The following is a 20825-nucleotide window of genomic DNA, read 5'->3' as shown; positions in this document are numbered from 1 at the left end:
GAGATCAGTGCTGGAGCCAAGGTCAGCTGACTATGAAGCCCTCTTCAGTCCTATGCAGGCCCCCTACCGATGGTATCTGAGCAATTAATGGAGGTTAAACTATATCTGTCATGCAAGGGCAGTATTTAGGAAGCTTTGCTAAATCATTTGTAAATAACTATGCATCATCTTTCTTTTTTTTTGGTATGAACAGGCATAAATGTGTTTTCTGACAGTGCTGGCCCTCCTCAAGAACACAGGGGTTATCTGGTTGTAGGCTGTGCTGGTGAATAGGGAACTCTGTGGGGTGGGAAAGGTGACCAGGGTTTCTAAGTTGCCAGAATGTTCTAAAAGTTCTTATTTGAAGTTTCAGCATCAAATCCTATGTAAGAACAAGTCACCATCACCTTAGCAAGAGGTAAGGGATATGCAATTCTGCCCCTACATCACTGGATTCCTTGCTTTCTATTCTGTTCTTTTAATTTTTGTTGGAAACTTCTAGTGTTCCCTCACCTATTAGGAAGAAATGGTCAATGCCCACCTGCTCCCGTGGGATACTGGCTCCTTCAGATCAGTTTCAGAATCTGGTGGTACTGGTGCCTCTCCAGTACTAGAAAGAGAGAGGCAAAAATCCGGGGACACTGAGGCAAAGACCGGGAGTGTCAAACCAACTGGGATGTGGAGATGAAGTGGGGGGACACAGCCAGAGAGAGAGAGGAAGAGGCCATGTGTCTCCGCTGCTCTCCACAGTGGCTGTGGCTGCTTAAGCTCTTCTCCAGAATGCCAGACACATGTGAGCAATTACAGAGGTTTCCTCTGGGCAGAGCCTCCCTGGCTGGTTCCTGTCTCACCCTCCCAGGCGCATAATGGAATTAAATGCTACTCCACTGCAGTTCCTCGCAGTGACTTACGCTATTGCAGTCAATAAAATCCGCTCTTGGAAAGAAACTAGATTACAGGTCAGGGAAGGGTGGGCAGTCTGCTGAGTGGCCTCTGATCATTCCCTGTGGGGAGACTTCCACATCCTCTCTCTTCATTTCCACCAAATTACCCACTGCAGCCAAAGTGGGGCCTCAGCTTTGGATTTGTTATTTAGATTGACTTTGCCTGGGACCCTCCGACATTGATGTGGCACCACAAAATTATGCAGCATGGAAGCCAGGGGAGTTTCCAAGAGGAGAGACATTTTTTTTTCTGGCATCTGTCACTAAAAGAGCCAATCAACCAGATCCTGAAGGTGGATGGTGCAGGCATGTGCTTCTTCCCTGCCTGTTGCCCTTGGGAGGAGGCAAGGTCGGTGGTCTCAGACCACAGGGGTCTTACCTTACATGGGTGAGGGTCCACTCCGTACGTCTCCAATGTCTGTGCTTTTCTTAAAAAGTTCAGCTCTGATGTTGCTGGTGTTTGACCACTGGAATAAAAGGAAATGAGATGATTTCAGGGTTTCCTGTTCTCTTAGATTCCTGAGGTAAACTTTCCATTAAGAAGCGCTCAGGGTGGGGCGCCTAGATGGCTCACTCGGTTAAGCGTCCGACTTCGGCTCAGGTCATGATCTCACAGTTTGTGGGTTCGAGCCCCGCATTGGGTTCTGTGCTGACAGCTTGGAGCCTGGAGCCTGCTTCTGATTCCGTGTCTCCCTGTCTCTCTGCCCCTCCCCTGCTCACGCTGTCTCTGTCTCTCAAAAATAAATAAATTAAAAAAAAAAAAGCGCTCAGGGTAAGCCTTATTGTCCAATTTTCCCATAGAGTGTGTGCTCCCTGCCCTATTCTAGTACCAGCTTCAGAGACTCCTGTCTGGGGTTAGAAACTCAGATGTCCTCAGACTGAGGCCAGCTACATAATGAATGACATGGGGTATACAGTAGGGAGTGGTGGGGTTGGGGTCACTATGGCAAACTGGGAAGTGCTACCCCATCTAATGAGGGCAGCTGCTCCTCAGCTCTAAGACTGTAGTCCTGTGGGAATGCAGGGCTGAGCACCGCTGGATGTGCTTTTCAAAGAGCAGTCAGAGATACTGATTTCTATGTACTATTTCTCAATTTTAAATACTCCGGGGGCAAACAAAACACACTTGTAGGCTAACTGCAGGCCATGGGTTTCTTGTCTTGACTTATGACTGAAATACAAAGCAGAGACCTGTATATCTTGCTGGTGCTGCCCAACCCTCTTCCTTTACCAGCAGGGAACATGGGAATGGAGGGTGAAGAGACACAGCAGGAGACAGTGCTGAGCTCCCCAGACCACAATAGCGGTCTGTCTGCCCATGGGGTGACGACTGTGAAAGGAAGAAGGCAGCTCTGGTGCCCAGTCATCTGAGGAAGGGGTCTCTAGCATCATTCCCTTCCCAGCTACCTCATGAGTAGGTCCTTTCATGAGCTCCACACAGAACAGGTGGCAGTGTCTCATTGGCTGCCCTCAGGGTCTGGATCCCTGGTGGAGCAGACACACTCCTGCAGATGTTGGGTAGGTTTCAGTGTGAGGAGGGTTGGGCAATTTGTCAAGTCAACAGTGACTCCGATGGCTGGTGGGTGGGACTGAGCTGCTCATGTCTAAGTTCATTATTTGTCTTGAGTAATACTGGTAAGTGCAGGAACACAAGGAGGTGCAGGCCAGATTCTCCCTAGTGTCCTTCTGGATGGGTGTCATTCAGCACATTTATGTGCAAGTCTCCATGTTGCTTGTGTAAAATCTACCAAGAAATACATTGCACAATCTGGGCCTTCCAGGAGCTCATGTTAGAGGTGGAGGAAGGAAACACACATTTTCACATGCTAGTGATGCAGCCAGCCCATGCAAGTAGGCATTATGTTGACTGCAGATTTCTACATCTGCCAGAGCACCTGAGGTGCAGAGAAGGTGCCTGGGAAATGTTTGTGAGGCAGACAGAATGCTGGGCACCAGGAGCAGCTGAGAACCACTGCCCCTTCCAGGGAGCTTCTTCATTCCCTGTCTGGAAGCTGGAAGATCTTGTGGGCTCCATCCAGTCTTGGAGTTAGCCCAAACCTCCGGGGCCCTCAAAGTGGGCATCATTTCCTGGGGGATCCCCTGTCTCCTACTAGGTTTCTGGATGACTGTCCCCACTGCTCTCACACCTCCTAAAACCCTCCTGGCAGCGCCTCTTGGCTGTCCCAGGACAGCCCTGAAGTCTCCTTTGAACAAACCATGAGCCTTCTCAAAGGTCGATGTTTGTTCTGACCTTTACCACAAGGGGCCGCTGTTTCTCTAACAGTGATGGGAGGAGCCCTCCAGCTTGGCAAGGACACACCAGCACTGGGAGAGGGATGGGGCTGGAGAAGGATGGAGAGCTGCTAGGATTCTACCTCTGTTAGGTGTCTCCATTCCCCTGGGAGGGAGGGAGCCAGTCCCTGCCACACGCTCTGGGCAGGCGGTCTGCTTGCAAAGGCTAAGGAGGCTTTAGGGACATAATTGTTGGTAGAATATTCTGAGTGTAAGTGAGGATTTTGTGTTTTGGGGTGGGGGAGCTCAGGGAGTCAGGGTAGGAACTAGTTTAAACTTAATATTAACGCTAGAAATGTCTTTCCCCCCACTTCGGCATTATCCTTCCCCAGAAAGGTAGTTACACCAGCATTGACAAAGATTTCTAAAAATTGTAATGTACTAATATGTTTTATTTTACAGTGCTACAGTGTATATGGCCTTTTTCTTCATAGTTTATCAGTTTGGGGTATATGTGTTCCAGAATGCCACACAAAGTAGAGCCCATACACTCTATTGTTGCCTTTTTTTTTTTCTTTAAATCAATCTTTGTAGAGAATCCTATTTCACGTGGGTGAAAGGACACATTAATGCTATTTTATGGAATGTGGCATATTCTGAAAAAACTAAGAATCTGAGGAGGACAAGCCCCCTGCTTCCAGCCTCTTCTCTGCCCCTTCCTTCTGTGCAGTGCTGTGGGGTTGAGTGAGGCAGTGCTGAAGACACAGCCCCTGAACCAAGAGCTCTCAGGGCACCCCCAGTGTTCATGAACTAGGCCAGCTCTGCACAGTCCCATCCCCTGACCCAGAAGCCACCTATCACACTGTCACAGACTGAAGGCAGAGGCTTGCCCATGTTTCATATGCCTCCTCTCACTTTTTTCTCTTCTGCTGTTTACGTTTTTTTTTTTTTTTTCCTTTTCCCCAGTCCGTGCTTCTTCCTCTGTCTCATCATTTATCTTAGTAACGTGAATACTTTTCAGAGGCCAATCTCTCTCTGTTTTCCTTACAATACAATGTCCCTCTTGCCCTTGGGCTTCAGCCTACTCTATAGGGCTTGGGGTTGTGCTGTCAGTGCAATGCTAAAAATGGTACATCCCGGAGTCAGGATGCAGCATGGGGCTTGTATGCTCAGGCTGTGGGGGACAGAGTGTCCTGAGCCTCAACTGAGTATCACATACCTGAGTTCTGTCTTGTGAATCTCAGCAATTTTCCTTTCCAGCTTCTCTGAATGTTTCGGGAAAAACTGGAACTTGGAGCTGTAGCCTTCAGGGTGTTTCCCTGGGTCATAATCCCCAATCTCCGCTTGCAAAAGGAAAGCAGAGTAAAACAGTTGTGGAGGTCGGTAAATCAGCACTGGTAAAGCAACAAGAGATGAACACACAGAGCAAAAGCCAAAGCACACACCACATTTCCAAAGAACAGTGGATCTTGAGTGTGGCTGTGGGTTAGATGGAGGGCGTGCTCCTCGGAAGAAGCATAACCCACCTTTGTTTTCCCAGATGTGCACCCTGGGGTGATATCAAGTCTAAGCAGAGATACCAGAGCCAAGCCTGTATTCTGTGGTCACCACAAGTAAACATCCAATAGAAAAGCAGAAGCTTGCATCACGGTCTTTATCTATTCAGCCTTGAGAAAAGGTCCTGGGATCATAGCTCTTGGTGGCAGCACAAGAAACCGAGCTGCATCAGGAAGAGAGAGCCTCTTGGGCCTGAGCCAGATCAGAAGTCTAAAGTGTCAGTTTTGAGGATTTTAGCAGGGACACATTGATGAAGAGCCATGACCCAAACTCAGAACTCCACTCTCAGTCAAAATCAAATCAAATCAAATCAAATCAAATCAAATCAAATCAAGTGAATATATTTGAGTAAATATTCATTGAGGGTGCCATTGACCAGGTGCCACGCCCCTCTGAGAGAATCTCAAGAGTAGAAGACTGAAACTGGTCTTTGAGTTCTGGAGCACCACGTCCTAAGGCTGATTTCCCAGCTTCCTGCATGGGGCGCTGTTTCTCCTCTACCCATGTAGAGAGACAAAGAGTCTATCCCTAAAGCTGCCAGGATCTCAGATCAGTGAGATTTCCATAGGGTAGTGTGGTGGGCCCATGACACTCTCCACAAAGCAGATCAGAACCCAGTCCTCTGCACAGGAAGGGCTCCACAGGGAACATCGTGCCTATGTTAGGAGAAAGTATGTTAGAAGTGCCAGCTGCTTTGTATTTGTCCTTTCTCTTTCGTTAGTGAGAATCACAACCAGGGCCTGTGCGAAATCTTGAGGGGAGAATAAATATTAAGAGGAAAATGTGCCCTCCTCTCACAGCTGAATATTGTACTTGTGCACAAAGCTACTCATTGTGTCTTCCAAATTACTTGGGAATTTCTATCGTTCTGCAAGAGACTAAAAGCTTCCCTGGGCCTACAGTCCAGAGTGACCTTGAGCCATGAAGTCATTTATTATGATTTTATTTAGAAAGTTCCAAGTAGAAAACATCAATATTGGACATCAACTACTTTTTTAAAGGAAAAAAAGAAAAAGAAAAAGAAAAATTCAATGTTGTGAGGGTAAAACTGAAGGAAATAATAGAGTTTAAAATCTCACTTAATACCAGGTTTTCTCCTTTAAAAATGAAAGGGGCCTCTTTGGGTAGCTTAGAGTTGCTTAGCTCTAGTTGGGTAGCTTAGGTAGGCACCTTCTAGAGTTGCCGCTTAGGTGATTTTTTTAAAAACAGGACTCTCAGAAGTCAAACTTGCTATGTGTTGACTTTTACATTCTTTTTCAAAAAAATTTTTTTAATGTGTGTTTATCTTTTTTTTATTTTTTTATTTTTATTTTTTATTTAATTTTTTTTTTTGACGTTTATTTATTTTTGAGACAGAGAGAGACAGAGCATGAAGGGGGGAGGGGCAAAGAGAGAAGGAGACACAGAATTGGAAGCAGGCTCCAGGCTCTGAGCCATCAGCCCAGAGCCTGACGCGGGGCTCGAACTCACGGACCGCGAGATCGTGACCTGAGCTGAAGTCGGACGCTTAACCGACTGCGCCACCCAGGCGCACCAATGTGTGTTTATCTTTGAGAGAGAGACAGAGCTCGAACAGGGGAGGGGCAGAGAGAGAGTGAGACACAGAATCCAAAGCAGACTCCAGGCTCTGGGCACCAGCAACCCCCCCCCCCGCCAAAGAGCTTGAACTCACGAACCATGAGATCATGACCTACACCGAAGTTGGACGCTTAACTCACTGAGCCACCCAGGTACCCCTGACTTTTACGTTCTTAACACAGCTATTGTATTTCTCTTAACAGATGAACTGAAGTTTCTTTTTGGCAAGCATTTCCCAGGTTCTCTCCACAAAGTAGCTTCCTGGAGTTCACGGATTTCCAATTAAGAGTTCAGATTCTTTGAAGGAAACTTCATGATTTTAGTGTAGTCCTGAACAATCTGGGGACAGTTCAGGCCTAAGGACTAAGGGAAGCCTTAGAAGTGGCACTCAGGAGCCCCTGTACTTCATGGAAGGAGAAGGCATCACATAGATGAAGAGTGCATACCTTTCCCAATGTTTTGCAAAAAAAAAAAAAAAAAAAAAAAAAAAAAGCCAGTCTGGGAATCTGCTGGATACAGACTCAACTCTACATTATTAGCATGTTAGGAAATATATCTGTTACTTGTAAACATTTCAACTTTGAACACTCTGAATGGAAAGGTCTCTGAGAAACCAGAATTCCAAGATACTTCACACCTTTGAGATTTGCATGTAAAGTCTTAGAAAAATTGATTCAGATGACTCTCCAGAGTCCCAGTAACTCTATCAACCAAGGGTGGAGGAAATGCCAAACAGAGTCATGATGACCTAAAGAAGCCCGCAGGAAGACCTTAGGCACAGTTTAGGGTTGAGTGGTCAGAGCTTTCTGGGACTAAGGAGGCTAGGCAAAGAAGCTCTCCAACCTAGACTCTGCTTCAAGTTAGATACTGTTTATATCCAAGAAGTAGTCATCTGTGGTGACTGAAATAATATAATCAGTACTTAGCATGAAAGCAAGTTCATTCATCCTGTCAAAAGTCATTACCTTGAAGGATATAAGCTGCTAACAAGGCAGCATCTGATGTTTTACAGAGGAGACGGCCATGGTAGAGATCCCTTTTGATCTGTAGGAAGACTAAATACCTAGAGAGAAAAGAGAGGGTGAACTATAAAGGATTTCTCTGATTTCTTTAAAGACATAAGTATGTAATATAAGCCTATGAAATTTTTAAATGAATTTTAAATGAATTTAAATGAATTTTAAAAACAAAAACTTAAAATGGCACCACAGAACAAACATATTTTCCATTTCCCTGAAGACTTTTTTAAGTACTTTGCCCTGAACTGATTTGGGATTCAATTCAAAACAACTTGTTAGTTTCCTTCGGTAGCTCTAAACAGAAACGGTGCTTCCTGGCAAAAGCACTGTGTCCTCCCTCCCAGTGTTGGGTTTTGGAAGGAGCCAGCCCTGGCCCATTCGATGCTGAAAAAGAAACCTGTGTCAGCAGAAAGGGGCCAGTTGGGCTTCTCCCTGCCTAGGACTCTGGCTGATGTTTCTTCTTAAGTGGAATGGAGCATGAAGGAACCAGCCCAAGGAAGAGTTCTGCCTCAGCTTGCCAAACCAATCTGTCCATATGTGGAACGGCCTTCAATTATTGGCTGAGCTCAACAGCAGTGAAGGAAGCATAGAAACCTGTGGCTAGCATTTCTTCAAACAGAGAAAACTCTCACCTCAGTAGAAGCAGGACATCAAGAGCAACAGCTGATAGTAGCTGATGTGTACTGAGCACTTCCTATCTGCCAGGCCAGGTGTTATGTACTTTGCATGCATAGCTCATCTAATTCTCACTTAATACTTTGAAATAGGTACTATGATCCACCCCCCCTTTTAGAAAAAATTTAATTCCAATACAGTTAACATACAGTGTTGTATCATCCCCCCTTTTTAAGATAAGGAAACTGAGGCTTAAGTAATTTTCTCAAGGGCACACAACTGGGAAGTGGCGGAGTCAGGATTCAAATTCAGGACTGACTGTAAGACTCCTGAGGTTGGCTCTTAGTCACTGTTAAATGGCCCTGTCCCTTGGCGGGACATGGAAGCAAATCTTTTGTCCCTCACTCACTGATCATTCCCTGGGCCTGAGTTCATATATCACTCCTTCTACAGCTCTCTGTGCTACAATTCAGGGATACTGGGCTAAAGGAGATAGCTGAAATGAACAACAAGGCTCTGGGCACTGATTCTCAATGTGGTGGTGAGGAAAACATCCCCCGGGGTGGGGGGAGAGCACATCAGAATCTGTGTGTATCTTCTTGCTCCTGGGTTTGATAAAAGCCCTGCTGAAGCCTTCTGATTTGCTCCCTTCCCACCCAGGGGGGACATGCTCCTCCTCACCCTGAGAACCATTATCTTTATCAGGCATCTTTATCAATGGGTGCATGGCAGGTGCCTCCAGTGAGCTGGAAAGGAAACAGGCTTTCCACTGCTGGGTGGGGTTTATTCAGACTTTTGGAGGTAGGACATCTACAGGGGGGTCAAGGGTAAGGCCACAGGAACATTGTTAGACAATGGTGCAGCAATTGGAGGGGGTAGGGGAAGGAGGGGCAAGTCAACATCCTAAAAAAAAACCAAAGCACATTCTTTAGATGACAAGAAGAAATGAACTCAAGACCAACATCTATAGGCCTGACAGGAGGATTCACTTCTTCATGACCTCGTCTCAGACACTATCACTTCTTCTTTATTCTGTTTGTTAGCAGCAAGTCACTAAGTCCAAGAAAGAATCGGCCAACAGCTTCAGGGTACAGAGTTGTATTAGGGGTCCCCCCTCCCTTTTCTGCTACAGTGGCTTTCATCAAGCTTCATGTTTTATTCACTGAAGGAGGTAACCAATGACTCACTGTTGCTGGACATGAAAATGTATCCCACGTGACCCACAGCATTCTTAGACCTATTCTCAAGAGAACCTGGCACATTCTCCCCTGCCATGCATGGGCCTAAGGAAGTCTCTCTTGTTGCCTGAGATACCGCCACTAGGGCCACTTTGTTTCCAGCCAGGAGATCGGCCTGCCAGGGCCCCAGCTCCTGATGAACAGGCTGGCTTGGTTACCCAATCTTAGAACCTCAGAATAGGAGCTGTAGAGCCTAATTCTCTCATAGGCGAGGAAACAGAGGCTATACATATAGAGTGACTTTTCTGAGGTGACACAGTGATCAGAGTCAAGGAAGATCTCCTGACTCAAGGCCTGATGCTTTTCCTACCCCCGTGGTAATTCAGTTAGTTGTCAGTTAGCAAGAAAGGGGTCCTGAATACAGGCAACAGAACTGTGTCATCAGGGAGAAATTCTCATCGGAACCGAACAAGAAATCAGCTTTAGACCAGATTTAAGACAAGCCTGTTCCTTAGGACACGTTTTTGGGTAAACTTTACTTATCTCTTCCTGGCCTCACCTCCATTTTTGTTTTAATGCCAACATTGTCCTAAATTGAGGGAGGTGTGAATTGGGACCATCTGATGGCAGAGCAAGTGAAAACCTAAAAGACAGCCAAGGAAAATTATCTTTCTGTGACATGTACATCTCTCCAAGGTATTGGCTGTGGCACTGTGCTTTCTGATATCAAAGTGTAGAGACGAATCCACAGATATTTCCAGAATTAAAAGTTCTGACTTCAGGAAAGCAGTGGTGTCTCCTGAAGAGTTTCTCCCTCCCAAGATTTTTTTTTCTTTGGACTCAACTTTCCTTTATCAGACTCTTTCCCTGGCCTCCTCTATTTTCTACCACCCCTTTTCTTTAGTCATGTTTAGAATGTTTTCTTCCCCCACACTAGCCTGCAAGCTCCTTGGAGTCAGAGATGATTTTTTAATTCACTTTTAATATTCTTCTAGAGAGCTTGTACATCCTTTACTTAGCTCACCTAATTGCCCTCCCTCCCAGCCACCATCCATCCCTCCATCCCTCCATCCAGTTCTGAGCACTTACTGTGCCAGGCACTGTCATGGGTTCTGGGAATACAGAAGAAACAAAACTGAGTCCCTACTCTTAATGGAGTTTACATTCCAGTGGGGAGAGACAGATACAAAACAATAACAAAACAATAATGATTTACTGAGTGCATGTTGTGAGCCACACATTGTACTGTGTTTTTTTGTTTCATTTTATTTTGTTGTCCTAACTAGGCTCCACGTCCAACATGGGCCTCAAACTTACAACCCTGAGATCAGGAGTCATACATTCTACCAACTGAGCCATCCAGTTGGTACACCACACTGTACTGTTGAACACGTACTGTCTCATGCAGTCCTCACAGTGACTCTGAGGTGACTACTGTTTTTATTGTGCTTCATAGATGAAGAAACTGACTGACTGCAGAGACTGTTGCTTGCTTGGTCACACAGCTAGTTAAAGAACAACCTAGAATTTATACCCAGTTCTTTTTGATTCCTTGGTCTGGGGTCAGCAAACTATGGCCTGCCACCAGAGTTTCCAATGAAATAAGGCAAAATTTTAGGGGCACCTGGATGACTCAGTCAGTTAAGCATCTGACTTTAGTTCAGGTCATGAGTTCGAGTCCCGCACAGGGCTCTCTACTGTCAGCATGGAGCCTGCTTCAGATCCTCTGTCCCCTTCTCTCTGTCCCTCCCCCCCCTCAAAAAATAAATAAACTTTAAAAAACAAAAAAAAATTTTTATTGGAACGCAGCCATACTCATTCATTTAGGTATCGTCTCTGGCTGCGTTCACACTGCAAAGACAGAACCGAGCAGTTATGACAGAGACCATATGGTACACAATGTCTAAAATACTTACTATTTATAGAAAAAGTTTGCCAGTCCATCTTAGCCTAAGCTAGGCTCAAGTGATATTCATTGAAGGAATAAATGACCTATAAACTCCATTCATGAAGAGATTCATTCATTCCATTAACATTTTTTTTTTTTGAGCACCTGCTCAAACACATGTCAGGCAGCTTTGTTTCCTTAGAAGGTGGGGCCCCATTTGCACTCAGTTTCTTTCTATTATTTGATCTTTCCAGAGTTCATACACCTGCGGTCCCTGTTAAACGCTAAATCTGGTGCCTAATCCCCATTTTCTCTGCCTTGTCTCTAGCTCAGACAAGAAAATCTATTTATTACTTTACAAAATGACAAAAGAGATTAATCAGGATTTGGCAACTAAATTTATCATCTGGGAAGAGTCCAAGAGATAAATTGAAGCACAGTTCTTTACTCCCTATTTCATCCTCTCCTCTCATTCTGCCTTTATGGGAATAGCTGAGATGGCATTGAAATTTAGGACCAATATCGCTAGGAGAAAACACTGACAGCTAAACTGGCTTGGCAGAAAGGTGGCATGGAGGACTTTAAGCCAGGAATGAATTATGGGTAATTAGTGAGGCTGGGGCAGGTACCCACTTTCTCAAGATCAGCAGAGACATGAATGAGGAGAAAGATGCGGCTAATTCCAAGGCCTCCACAGAATGCCTTGGGGAAGGGGAGGCACAAAGACTCTAAATCAGGCCCAGGCATTCTGAGGTTCACACCCCCAACAATGCTTGGAAGATGTATTCTAGGGAAGGAAGGTTGGTGAGGTGGAGAGCAAGGGGAAAACAGTCAAGGATGCTCAGCACAGATGTATGCAGAAGCAGGGGAGCTTCAGTGCCTTTGTCTGTGCCTTTGAAGTTGGCTGACTTGGAGAGAGGCCTGGACTTGGTCCCCATGCTGTACCATGAGGACTTGGATGACTGATTACCAGGGATGGCTTTCTCTCTGAATCCTCAAAAGTTAGCTCCTTAAGTGTTAGGATTCTAGCTGGTAGGGGAAAAGGACAGAGGAGGAGTAGGGATTATCAGAAAAATACCTTTTTCACCTCAGCAAAGGAGAAAAGCCAGAACTAATTGTACTCGTGTCCCATGCAGAGCCCTTGGGGTGCACGGACCACGTAATCAATCTGGCAGTCTCTGCTCAGTGCAAGCCTTGCTGGTGGGGGCGGGGGGAGGGTGGTGGTGGTGGTGTATTACTAAGTGCAAGATCCCAGTGTAGTGGTCAGTTCTCCCAACAATTCTAGGTGGTAGATGTTACTCTTCTCATTTTATAAATAAGGGGTCTGAAGGTCAGACAGATTAAATATCTTATGTCCAAGGCCACAGAGCCAAGAAGTGACAGAAATAGGATCTGAGCTTCCAGGTCTATGCTTCTTCTTGGGCAGGAGAGTCTGTACATTAGTATTATGTAATAACATTTGACTTAGAAAATTGTGTAAAGAGCTCCTCCTAAGGGCCAAGATAACCATGTGTTTTTGCCCTTTAATCAAATCAGAAAGCCATGTGTCTGCTGTGTTCTTACTGGCAGCTCACTGAGTTGTTAGAATAATCCCTGTCATCCCCACTGTTGGTCTAGTGAGGTGGAAACCAGACGATCCTGATGTGTGGTGTTAGGAGGCAAGGTGCTGGGTTCTCAAGAAAGGTGTGCTAAATTTGTCCAGACACATGGACTGGAGTGTGGACTTCTGGGTCGGCCCTGGCACCATCACCTCTTTTGGCAGGAAAGCAGGGAGCAGGGGGAGTGGGGAGGGGCTGGGACAGGCTCAGAGTGAGGTAAATCCTCTGGGGGTCCTGAGCAGGGCAGGCTAGTGCTTTGCCAAAAGTCCTCTCTGTTTAAGTTGTCATTCATAGGGGTTCTACCCTTACTCTCCTGCCTAAAACTACAAGATTTCTCCTGTCATGTGGATGAGCTTGATTTTCAGAAGCAAAGTAGAGCCACGTCCAGTTCCACGTGGACAATCAGAACTTGCAGTTCGTTCGTTCCTTCCCTCCTTCCTTTTTTTTTTCCTTCCTTCCTTCCTTCCTTCCTTCCTTCCTTCCTTCCTTCCTTCCTTCCTTCTTTCCTTTCATTTCCTTTCCTTCCTTCCTTCCTTCCGTCCTTCCTTCCTTCCTTTCCTTCCTTCCTTTCCTTCCTTTCCTTCCTTCCTTTCCTTCCTTCCATCTCTCCCTCCTCCCTCCCTTCTTTCCTCTTCTTTTCTTTTCTTTCAAATTTATTTTAGAGAGAGAGTGTAAGTGGGGGAGAGGGGCAGAGGGAAAGAGAGAGTATCTCAAGCAGGCTCCGTGCTCAGCACAGAGCCCAATGTGGGGCTTGGTCTCACAAACCATGAGATCATGACCTGAGCCAAAATCAAAGGTCAGACACTTAACTGACCGAGACACCCAGGTGCCCCAAACCTGCAGTTTCTGTGCCCAGTAAGGAGCATGAGGTTTGGTTCTAACTACACATTTCACTGGCCTCAGTGCTTCAAAGTTGGTGCGTACGCACTGTCCCAAACATCCAAAGCAAACAACATTCCTCATGCTTCCAACTCCACTGCAAGACTCCCCCCACCCTCCACTGGGACCCATGTGAAGAAGCCACTTTTCCTCCCTGTCCTACTTCTGTGCTTCCTTTGTATTACTTAGTCCTGTTTCTTGCCCTCTTCTCTCCCCCTTTCCTCGTTTTCCTTCTCAGAGAAACTTCAGCTCCTTTTATCTGATATAAAACTAGGGACACTCTCTTCGGAACAGGAAGTGAACATAGGTCCATATTCTTTCTTCCTCCCTTCTTCCCTCCTCTTTCCTTTCTTCGGAATTCCCCCAAGCAGTTCAGGATCTGGAAGTAGATCGCAAGGCCTTATAGGACAGAGTCTATATAACTGGCAACAGCCTCATCCAAATTTCTGTGGTGTCCAAGGTTTGGGGAATTGCGGGGAGAGTTGGCAGAGCTGTCTCCTCAGTTCTAGGATTCCCTGGCATCACCTCTTGACCTCAGGCCCCAATCTCTACAAGGTAACATCAACATTTTGCTAATGTCAAAATTAGATATTTCTCATATAAAAGTTAAGGATCCTCGTTACAGAGCATTCCTGGATCTTGGATGTAAGACTTTCAGAGAGAATGTGACTCATATACACAAAACCCTGGTGAAGATTTGAAGCTCCTATTCATTGACCCTCTTGTAGGATAATGTGGGCACAAAAGTTCCTTCTCATCCTCGAGTGGTGCTGGATGAGATAGGATTCATTCCATGCAGCTGTCTGCCTGCCACAGAGCATGATCCCCACAATGAAGAGTTTATCACGGACCTGATCCATTAGCACACTGGGGTTTATCCACTTGGATTTAAAGTCTTCAGTATTTCCCAGCTTATTTTTCAGTGTCCTACTTCGGCATTTCTCAAGTACATTAGGCCACTGGAGTCTATTTCAATCCCCTAAGAAAGCAACCTGCCCTCTCGAAAAACATCCATGGGGGCCACATCCTTGGTAAAAGAAAAAAAAATGCTTTTGATTAAATAGTTACTCCAGATCCCTTTGTTGATGACTAGTTTCTTTTTTTTTTTAAGTTTATTTTTATTTATTTTGAGAGAGAGAGAGAGAGAGAGAGAGAGCAAGCAAGCAGAGGAAGGGCAGAGAGAAAGAGGGAGAGAGAGAATCCCAAGCAGTCTCTGTGCTGTCAGTGCAGAGCCTGATGCGAGGTTCGATCCCATGAACTGTGAGATCATGACGTGAGCTGATACCAAGAGTCAGATACTTAACTGATTGAGCTACCCAGGCGCCCCTGTAGATGACTAGTTTAAAATGAAGTATTCACACTTCTTGAAGAAAAGAAGCTCACTCCATTCCAGTTCTACTGAGGGGGGTGAGTAAAGAAAGCACGTGGAAATGAAATACAGAAGAGGTAAGGTTATATTTAGGAAGATTCCTTGTTCATAAGAGATAGAAGCTTCCAAAATAGAGGATCTAAGAGGTTCCAGTGCCTCTTTCCTATCCTCCCCAACAGATCTGAGTGGCTGAGGGAAGTTCAGCCTTACCTGGTTATTTCTTCTTTCAGCGCAGCAGGATCTGCAGGGTAAAACTTCACACGGAAACACATGGTGAATGGAGGCTGCGCTGCAGAGACAAAGATGTGCCCATTAGGAAACACCCTCCCCAGAGGACGACTGGACTTCCCTCCCCACGGGGACGCACAGCCTCTTGAACCATCCTAAGAGGATCCTCACATGTTTAGGGCCAGCTCACAGTCAGAACAGTGGATAGTCACCAAGACTTACTATCAGTGGGAGGTTTTGTCCCACCCTCCCCAGGGGTGAGGCTTCCCATCTTCTCATGAATACTTACATCTCAATTGCTTCACCACAGACTTTGTGAACTCCAACCAATGCTAAAACAGAGAACACAGAAGAAGAAAACACTAATGAGAGAAGCAGTGTCAACTATAACTTGTTTTACCCAATTTCAGTGACTGGACGGATTGTAGCCCAGGGTGAAAGCAGCACAAAAGCTCGTGACATGTAGGCTTGGAGAGTAGAGAGTGATAGCATTTTCTGAAGTAAGTTCCCCATGGAAGCAGCTGTGAACGGGGAAGAGTTCCAGCTTCAGATGCCATTTCTGGGCCTCCCCAGCAATGCTGCCTTCCAAAGCAGGGTGCCAAAGCTCTGAGCTATATTTCTGGCACAGCAGTAGGCACAAGTGAATGCACGTATGTGTAATGGGGACAAAACCCCACCTGGGTTGGACAGGGAAATGCTGACTTCAGTGGGTTGTGTGTGTTTATGTTGTGTGCCAGCTATTTTTTGGCAGAGGTGGGTGGGCAGTAGGGACAGAGGCTACTGGTCATGGCTCTAGAAAGTATTAACAGGTGGAATTTCATACATGGTGAGAAGGCAGGGATGGCTGGTGTATACTCCATCTTTGTTTGAGCAACATCTTGCCAGCCCTTGTGTTACAGCATACATACTCAGGATTCCTTGGCATCCAGGGATGTTTAAAGTCTCAGTCTCATAAGATAACTAACCACAACCAATGTGTAGGATAGTACTGTATTTCCCTTGGATTTTCATAGAGGAAGGATATAGTAGAAATACATTTTTTCCCATGGAACTGTTTGCAGGAAGGAAGCAGTGAGACCATTCTGTATCTATTTCCCAGTTCTACATAGATGCTTCACACAATGCATTATGGATGCTTGTTGCTTTTATGCTAATCAGGAAACTTGACAGTTTGCAGAGAGCTATGACTGCTGTTAAGTGGGATTTGATTATCTGGAAGTAGACTAAAACCACTAGCCTTAAGCTCTGGGAAGGCAGAAAACTATGTCATCCACCGATGCCTAGGATAGTGTTCAATGGATAGCCGTCAAACAGACGATGGAAGCCCGTCCACATCTTCCTCTCTTCTGGCTACTTCCATTTAGTGTAACATCTTGGCAGAGTCCTCCTTCTGGCAGGAAAGCAGCCAGGGCCATGCAGACAGCATCCTGGCCTCCCGCGATTCCCAGCTCTCACCTTCTGGGCTGGGCTGTGGGTCATGCAGTTAATGGACCCACTAAGAGCCAGTTCTTCCGTCAGCTCCACATGGATAATCTGGGCTGACATTCTGCTCTCTTGCTTCCTCTGATCTGAGTTCCCACGAGGCTGGCAACTCATTATAGCCACTCAATGTGGTTAAGAGGTCCTTCTCACATTACAAGGCCCACCACGGCTCGGCTTCACAGGGAAGCAAAGGCAAGAGATGAAATTGCATGGAAACAACTGGGGTTCCAGGCTGAGCCTATGAAGGCAGAGGAGGCCCGTCTGACCGGAGCACATCAGAACTGTGTACGGCAAGAAGAACACAGCAAGTGTCTGGGGCTCAGTAAACAGAATGCCCCCAGGCACCTGACTGATAGATTAAAATAAAGAAACAAAGGAAGACAGAAACTACAAGGAAAGGCTATGAGATGCACTCTCATCAGAAGGCAGGTGGAGCTGAATAACAAAAAGTCTATTCCTCTTGGCAAGAGCTGAGGAGGACTTTGGTCTGCACTGCAGTGAGGGCTCCAGAAAGGAGAGGCTGGAGGAGACAGGAGAGGGGTGGGAAGGCAGGGGAAAGCCCTCACAGCTTGTCCAAGAGCTTTTGACAGTCTGAAAGAGAAATCAGAAAAACCAGGATTCCAAAAATATGGTGATGGTTACAGTTACCTTTTGTAGCAGTCTGGCTAAATCTGGGTCCCAGAATTACTGGCAAACTGATAGATAACATGAGGCTGGAGCAAGGGTCAGGAGAAGAGAAAAGAAAGTTCAGAGGGGAGTTTCCGTCTGTATTTGGGTCATTGGGACAGTGTGGCACAATCTGCAGGCTCTGGAGGCTTGAAAGGGTGCCTCCACCTTGAAAGGAGAGGCTGAAAGCAGGCTGGGGCCCTGGGCCTGAGCCAGGAATAGGGGAAAGGGGAAGTGAGGGCATCTCCTCCAGGGGGGACCAGGAGAATCCCCAGACCCCCATGGGGACCCGTGCAGAGCAAGCAGTGATGGGGTCAATGTGAGCTTGGGTTCTGCTACCCCAGGGTAGGAGGTTTATTTTAGGATCTCACACCCTAAGAGAGCGGGGAGCTTACCTGCTCTGTCTCTACCATGAGTCAGTAGATCTAGAATGATAATTTTCCCACAACTCTCAAGCACTCTCTCAAGCCTTAACCCCTGAGCCATCACACAACTTCAGAAACTATCAGGTATGATGAATTCAGCATGGAGCCTTAGAAACCACACAGACTCTGGCATCAGACAGCTCTGAGATGGAGACTGGCACTGCCATCTGCTTTGGGCAAGTTACTTAACCTGAGATTTTATTTACTCATTCAGAGAATGGATATCTGAGTTGTGGATACTCATCTCATCTGTGTTAAGGATTAAAGAACATATGTGAAGCTCTTAGCTCAGTGCCTGATACAACTCGGTGCCCAGTAACATCGGCTGAAAGACCTAGTGCAGAGCCCTGCACACAGTTGCCACTCTATACATGTTAATTTCTCCTCTCCCCCATTTCTTCATATTTCTGTCTCCTCCTGCTTTTGATCTTTATTACCTCCATATACTCTCTTATATGTCTCAAGTACATTCTGACCTAACTAGAAAATAATGAGCATGGTACACTTTGTCCTTTTTTCTTCATAAGCTGCTCTCTTTGGGAGACAAAGAGAACTTGGGGTAACCGGCTTTCCTTCTTAAGGAGAAACAGCTCAGACCAAAAAAACAAAAACAAGAACAAAAACAAAACAACAACAAGAAAATCCCTTGTAAAAACAGCCCATTATTATATAGTGAATGGACACGTACAGCATGTGAGGACATGTAGCATCCTGGTGTCATGGCACTTTTGGGGTCTTATACTATGGCCCAGAGCTAAGGACAGTATTTAGGTCAAGACAGTAGAGCCTTTATATGGAGAGGGGCTGACCTTGACACTGCTCAAAATTCTGCAGAGCCAGGAGGACCAAAATATGTCAGTGAAGAGGTCAGGACTTGTTGAAGGAAAGGAATACAGTCCTTTGGATTCTTTCCTTAAGCTAATGTGTCCAGTATAAAATTCTAAATGTGACCTGGAGACACAGTGGCTCAGAGCATCAAAGAACAAAACAGCACTTGACTCTGGCATGAGGAGGGGCGGATCCATTCATTCGTTATCTGAGGTCCTGGGTACTGCTGGGGGGCTGTGTCTTCTGGGGTTCCAAGGCCCCCGTGACAACAGAGATGGGAGCCCATGTTTGGAACTGTGAAGAAAATCAGTGGACTCATGAAAAGGGGGGGGGGGCCCTCTGGGATTCGTGTTGATAATGTCTTTGGAGGATGGCAGACCAGAGTAGGGGGTGGGCAGGGGTATAGCAAAGGGTGATGCTTCTGCATACTTTCCCACTTCGAGGGGGTCCCGGAGACTATATGCCCACAGAAATGGAAGGGCTGATGAAGAGAAGTTAGAGGAACTGCAAGTTTCTGCTAGTGGAACATCTGGGCGAGTGGAGGGGAAAATTTTGGCATTATAAACCATTAACCCACACACTCATCATTCCTTCGGCAAATATTTACTGAATATCCACTACATTCTAGGCCCTCTGCTAGTTCTATGGGATATAGTGATGATGAGAGCAAGTCCACACACTCATGGGATTTACATTGTTGCAAGGAACACAGTTTCAAACAGGCAGCCACAGCATGGTGTAAATGCTACAATAGGGGTAGTACAGGGCACATGGGGGCACACAGGAACGGCCCCTCGTTCGGAGTGTTGATTAGGGAAGAATCCCTGGAAGAAGTGGGGAAGAAGTGAGGAAGTGAAGAAGTGAGAGTCTAAGCTAAGACATTACATGTGAGGAATTAGCCAGAAGAAAAGCATGGAGTATGGAGACGTGAAGCCAGGGAGAAGAAAAGTTCCAGGCAGGGGGACTGTACAGGTGAAGGCTCTATAAAGAGAGGATGGTGTTGGAGGAAACAGGTCAGGGGAGGTGAAGCTGGAGAGGGAGGCTGGGGCCTGGGGGTAATGGACTTGCTTTCCTATCTGTCTGGAATGTGCCCTGTGTCTATAGAGCCACATATGTTGTGTGCATCAGAATGAGTACTACAGCGTTTGCAAGGCGTTGGAAGGCCCATGTCAGTTCAGTTATCTTTCTGTTCTGCCCCCACTAGATTGGCGTGGCACTTTAGGTGAGGCCCTTCCTAACTGGAACAGGGTGGTTCAGCTCGTTTACTAGAAAGCAGGCGAGAGAGGTTCAGCCTGTGACCTATGCTCCAAGATCATGACCCAGCCCAGCTGCTCTGCCTCCAACTGGACAACTTTGGGCAAATCACTTCAACCCTCTGGGCTACCATTTCAGCATCTGTGAAACAACAGGCCACACTAGGTGAGCTTCCATATCTAATACGGTGATCTGAAGAGATGACACCCAACTGCAGGGCCCGGTTGGTCCCTGACTCTTGAGGCTAAAATCATGAGTATGAGTGGCAGTTCAAGGACTCAGCCTACTGACAAATCCTCTCCTCCATTTGTGCTTTGAATATTGACTTACCCGCTGCTTATCTGGGTCCACAAAGCGGATCCCAAAATAGTCTTTCTCAAGAAGGTTCAGGTGGTGGCAAAGAAGGTCAAACAGGTACTGGCCTTTGGCATCTCTCTGCAAAGAAAGCAAGCTCCATTGAGAAACGATAGTGCTTCTTCAGTGTAACTGTGTTTTGATTGTCATTAAAGATCATCTAGGGGCACCTGGCTGGCTCAGTTGGTAGAGCATCCGATTTTTGATCTCAGGATCGAGAGTTCAAGCCCTATGATGGGCCTAGAGGTTACTTAAAAAAAATCATCTACAAGTTGGATGAGGATGTGAAAAGGGCATGTGTCTGTAATGATGTCCTCCATATTGTGATGTGTTAGATAGTCTCTAGAGTTCTGAAGCTCTTAGCACCTAGAAGGAGCCGAAGAGCCCTTCCTTCCACAAAGATGTCACAGAAGTCAGAGGAGAGTCAGGGAAGCCCAGTTCCAATCTCAATGCACAAAGCTTTCCTGAACAAGTGGGAGCAGGGAAAGTCAGTGTGGAATACACAGAGTCCAGCTGGCCCTGCCTCTAAAGTAGATCTTGAATCCACCCACTTCTCTCCATTCCTATTACCAACTTCATGGTCAAGCCACCACCATCTCTCAATGTGCTCTCTCCATACAGCACAGTGATTGTGATTTAGACAAGCTACCTTTTTTTGCTGAATATGTAACAAAGGCATACCAATATATTCAAACATACAAAAGGAGACACTGTGAAGAGTAGGCCTCCCGTCCACCCTGTGTCTCAGTTTC

At 46.2% G+C, this 20825-nt stretch overlaps 1 protein-coding gene across 3 annotated transcripts in view; it reads right to left on the bottom strand.

The window, feature by feature from the left end:
- Positions 1-20148, bottom strand: part of FRMD5 (FERM domain containing 5) — a 46451-nt gene extending 26303 nt beyond the window's left edge. For 2 of the 3 annotated variants that reach the window (XM_015537403.2, XM_015537402.2), the window contains exons 1-6: positions 20050-20148; positions 15354-15396; positions 15047-15125; positions 7256-7353; positions 4375-4498; positions 1303-1390 (exon numbers count right to left, since the gene is read on the bottom strand). In XM_015537403.2, the coding sequence (XP_015392889.1) occupies positions 1303-1390; positions 4375-4498; positions 7256-7353; positions 15047-15108 (372 nt within the window). In that variant the 5' untranslated portion in view covers positions 15109-15125; positions 15354-15396; positions 20050-20148. The remainder of the gene's footprint in view (positions 1-1302; positions 1391-4374; positions 4499-7255; positions 7354-15046; positions 15126-15353; positions 15397-20049) is intronic. The other variant, XM_015537400.2, reaches the window with a different exon arrangement.
- Positions 20149-20825: the final 677 nt, after the last annotated feature.

The sequence above is a fragment of the Panthera tigris genome, chromosome B3, assembly GCF_018350195.1.
Source record: "Panthera tigris isolate Pti1 chromosome B3, P.tigris_Pti1_mat1.1, whole genome shotgun sequence".
Lineage (NCBI taxonomy): Eukaryota > Metazoa > Chordata > Mammalia > Carnivora > Felidae > Panthera > Panthera tigris.
This window is presented reverse-complemented; position numbering and strand designations above follow the sequence as displayed.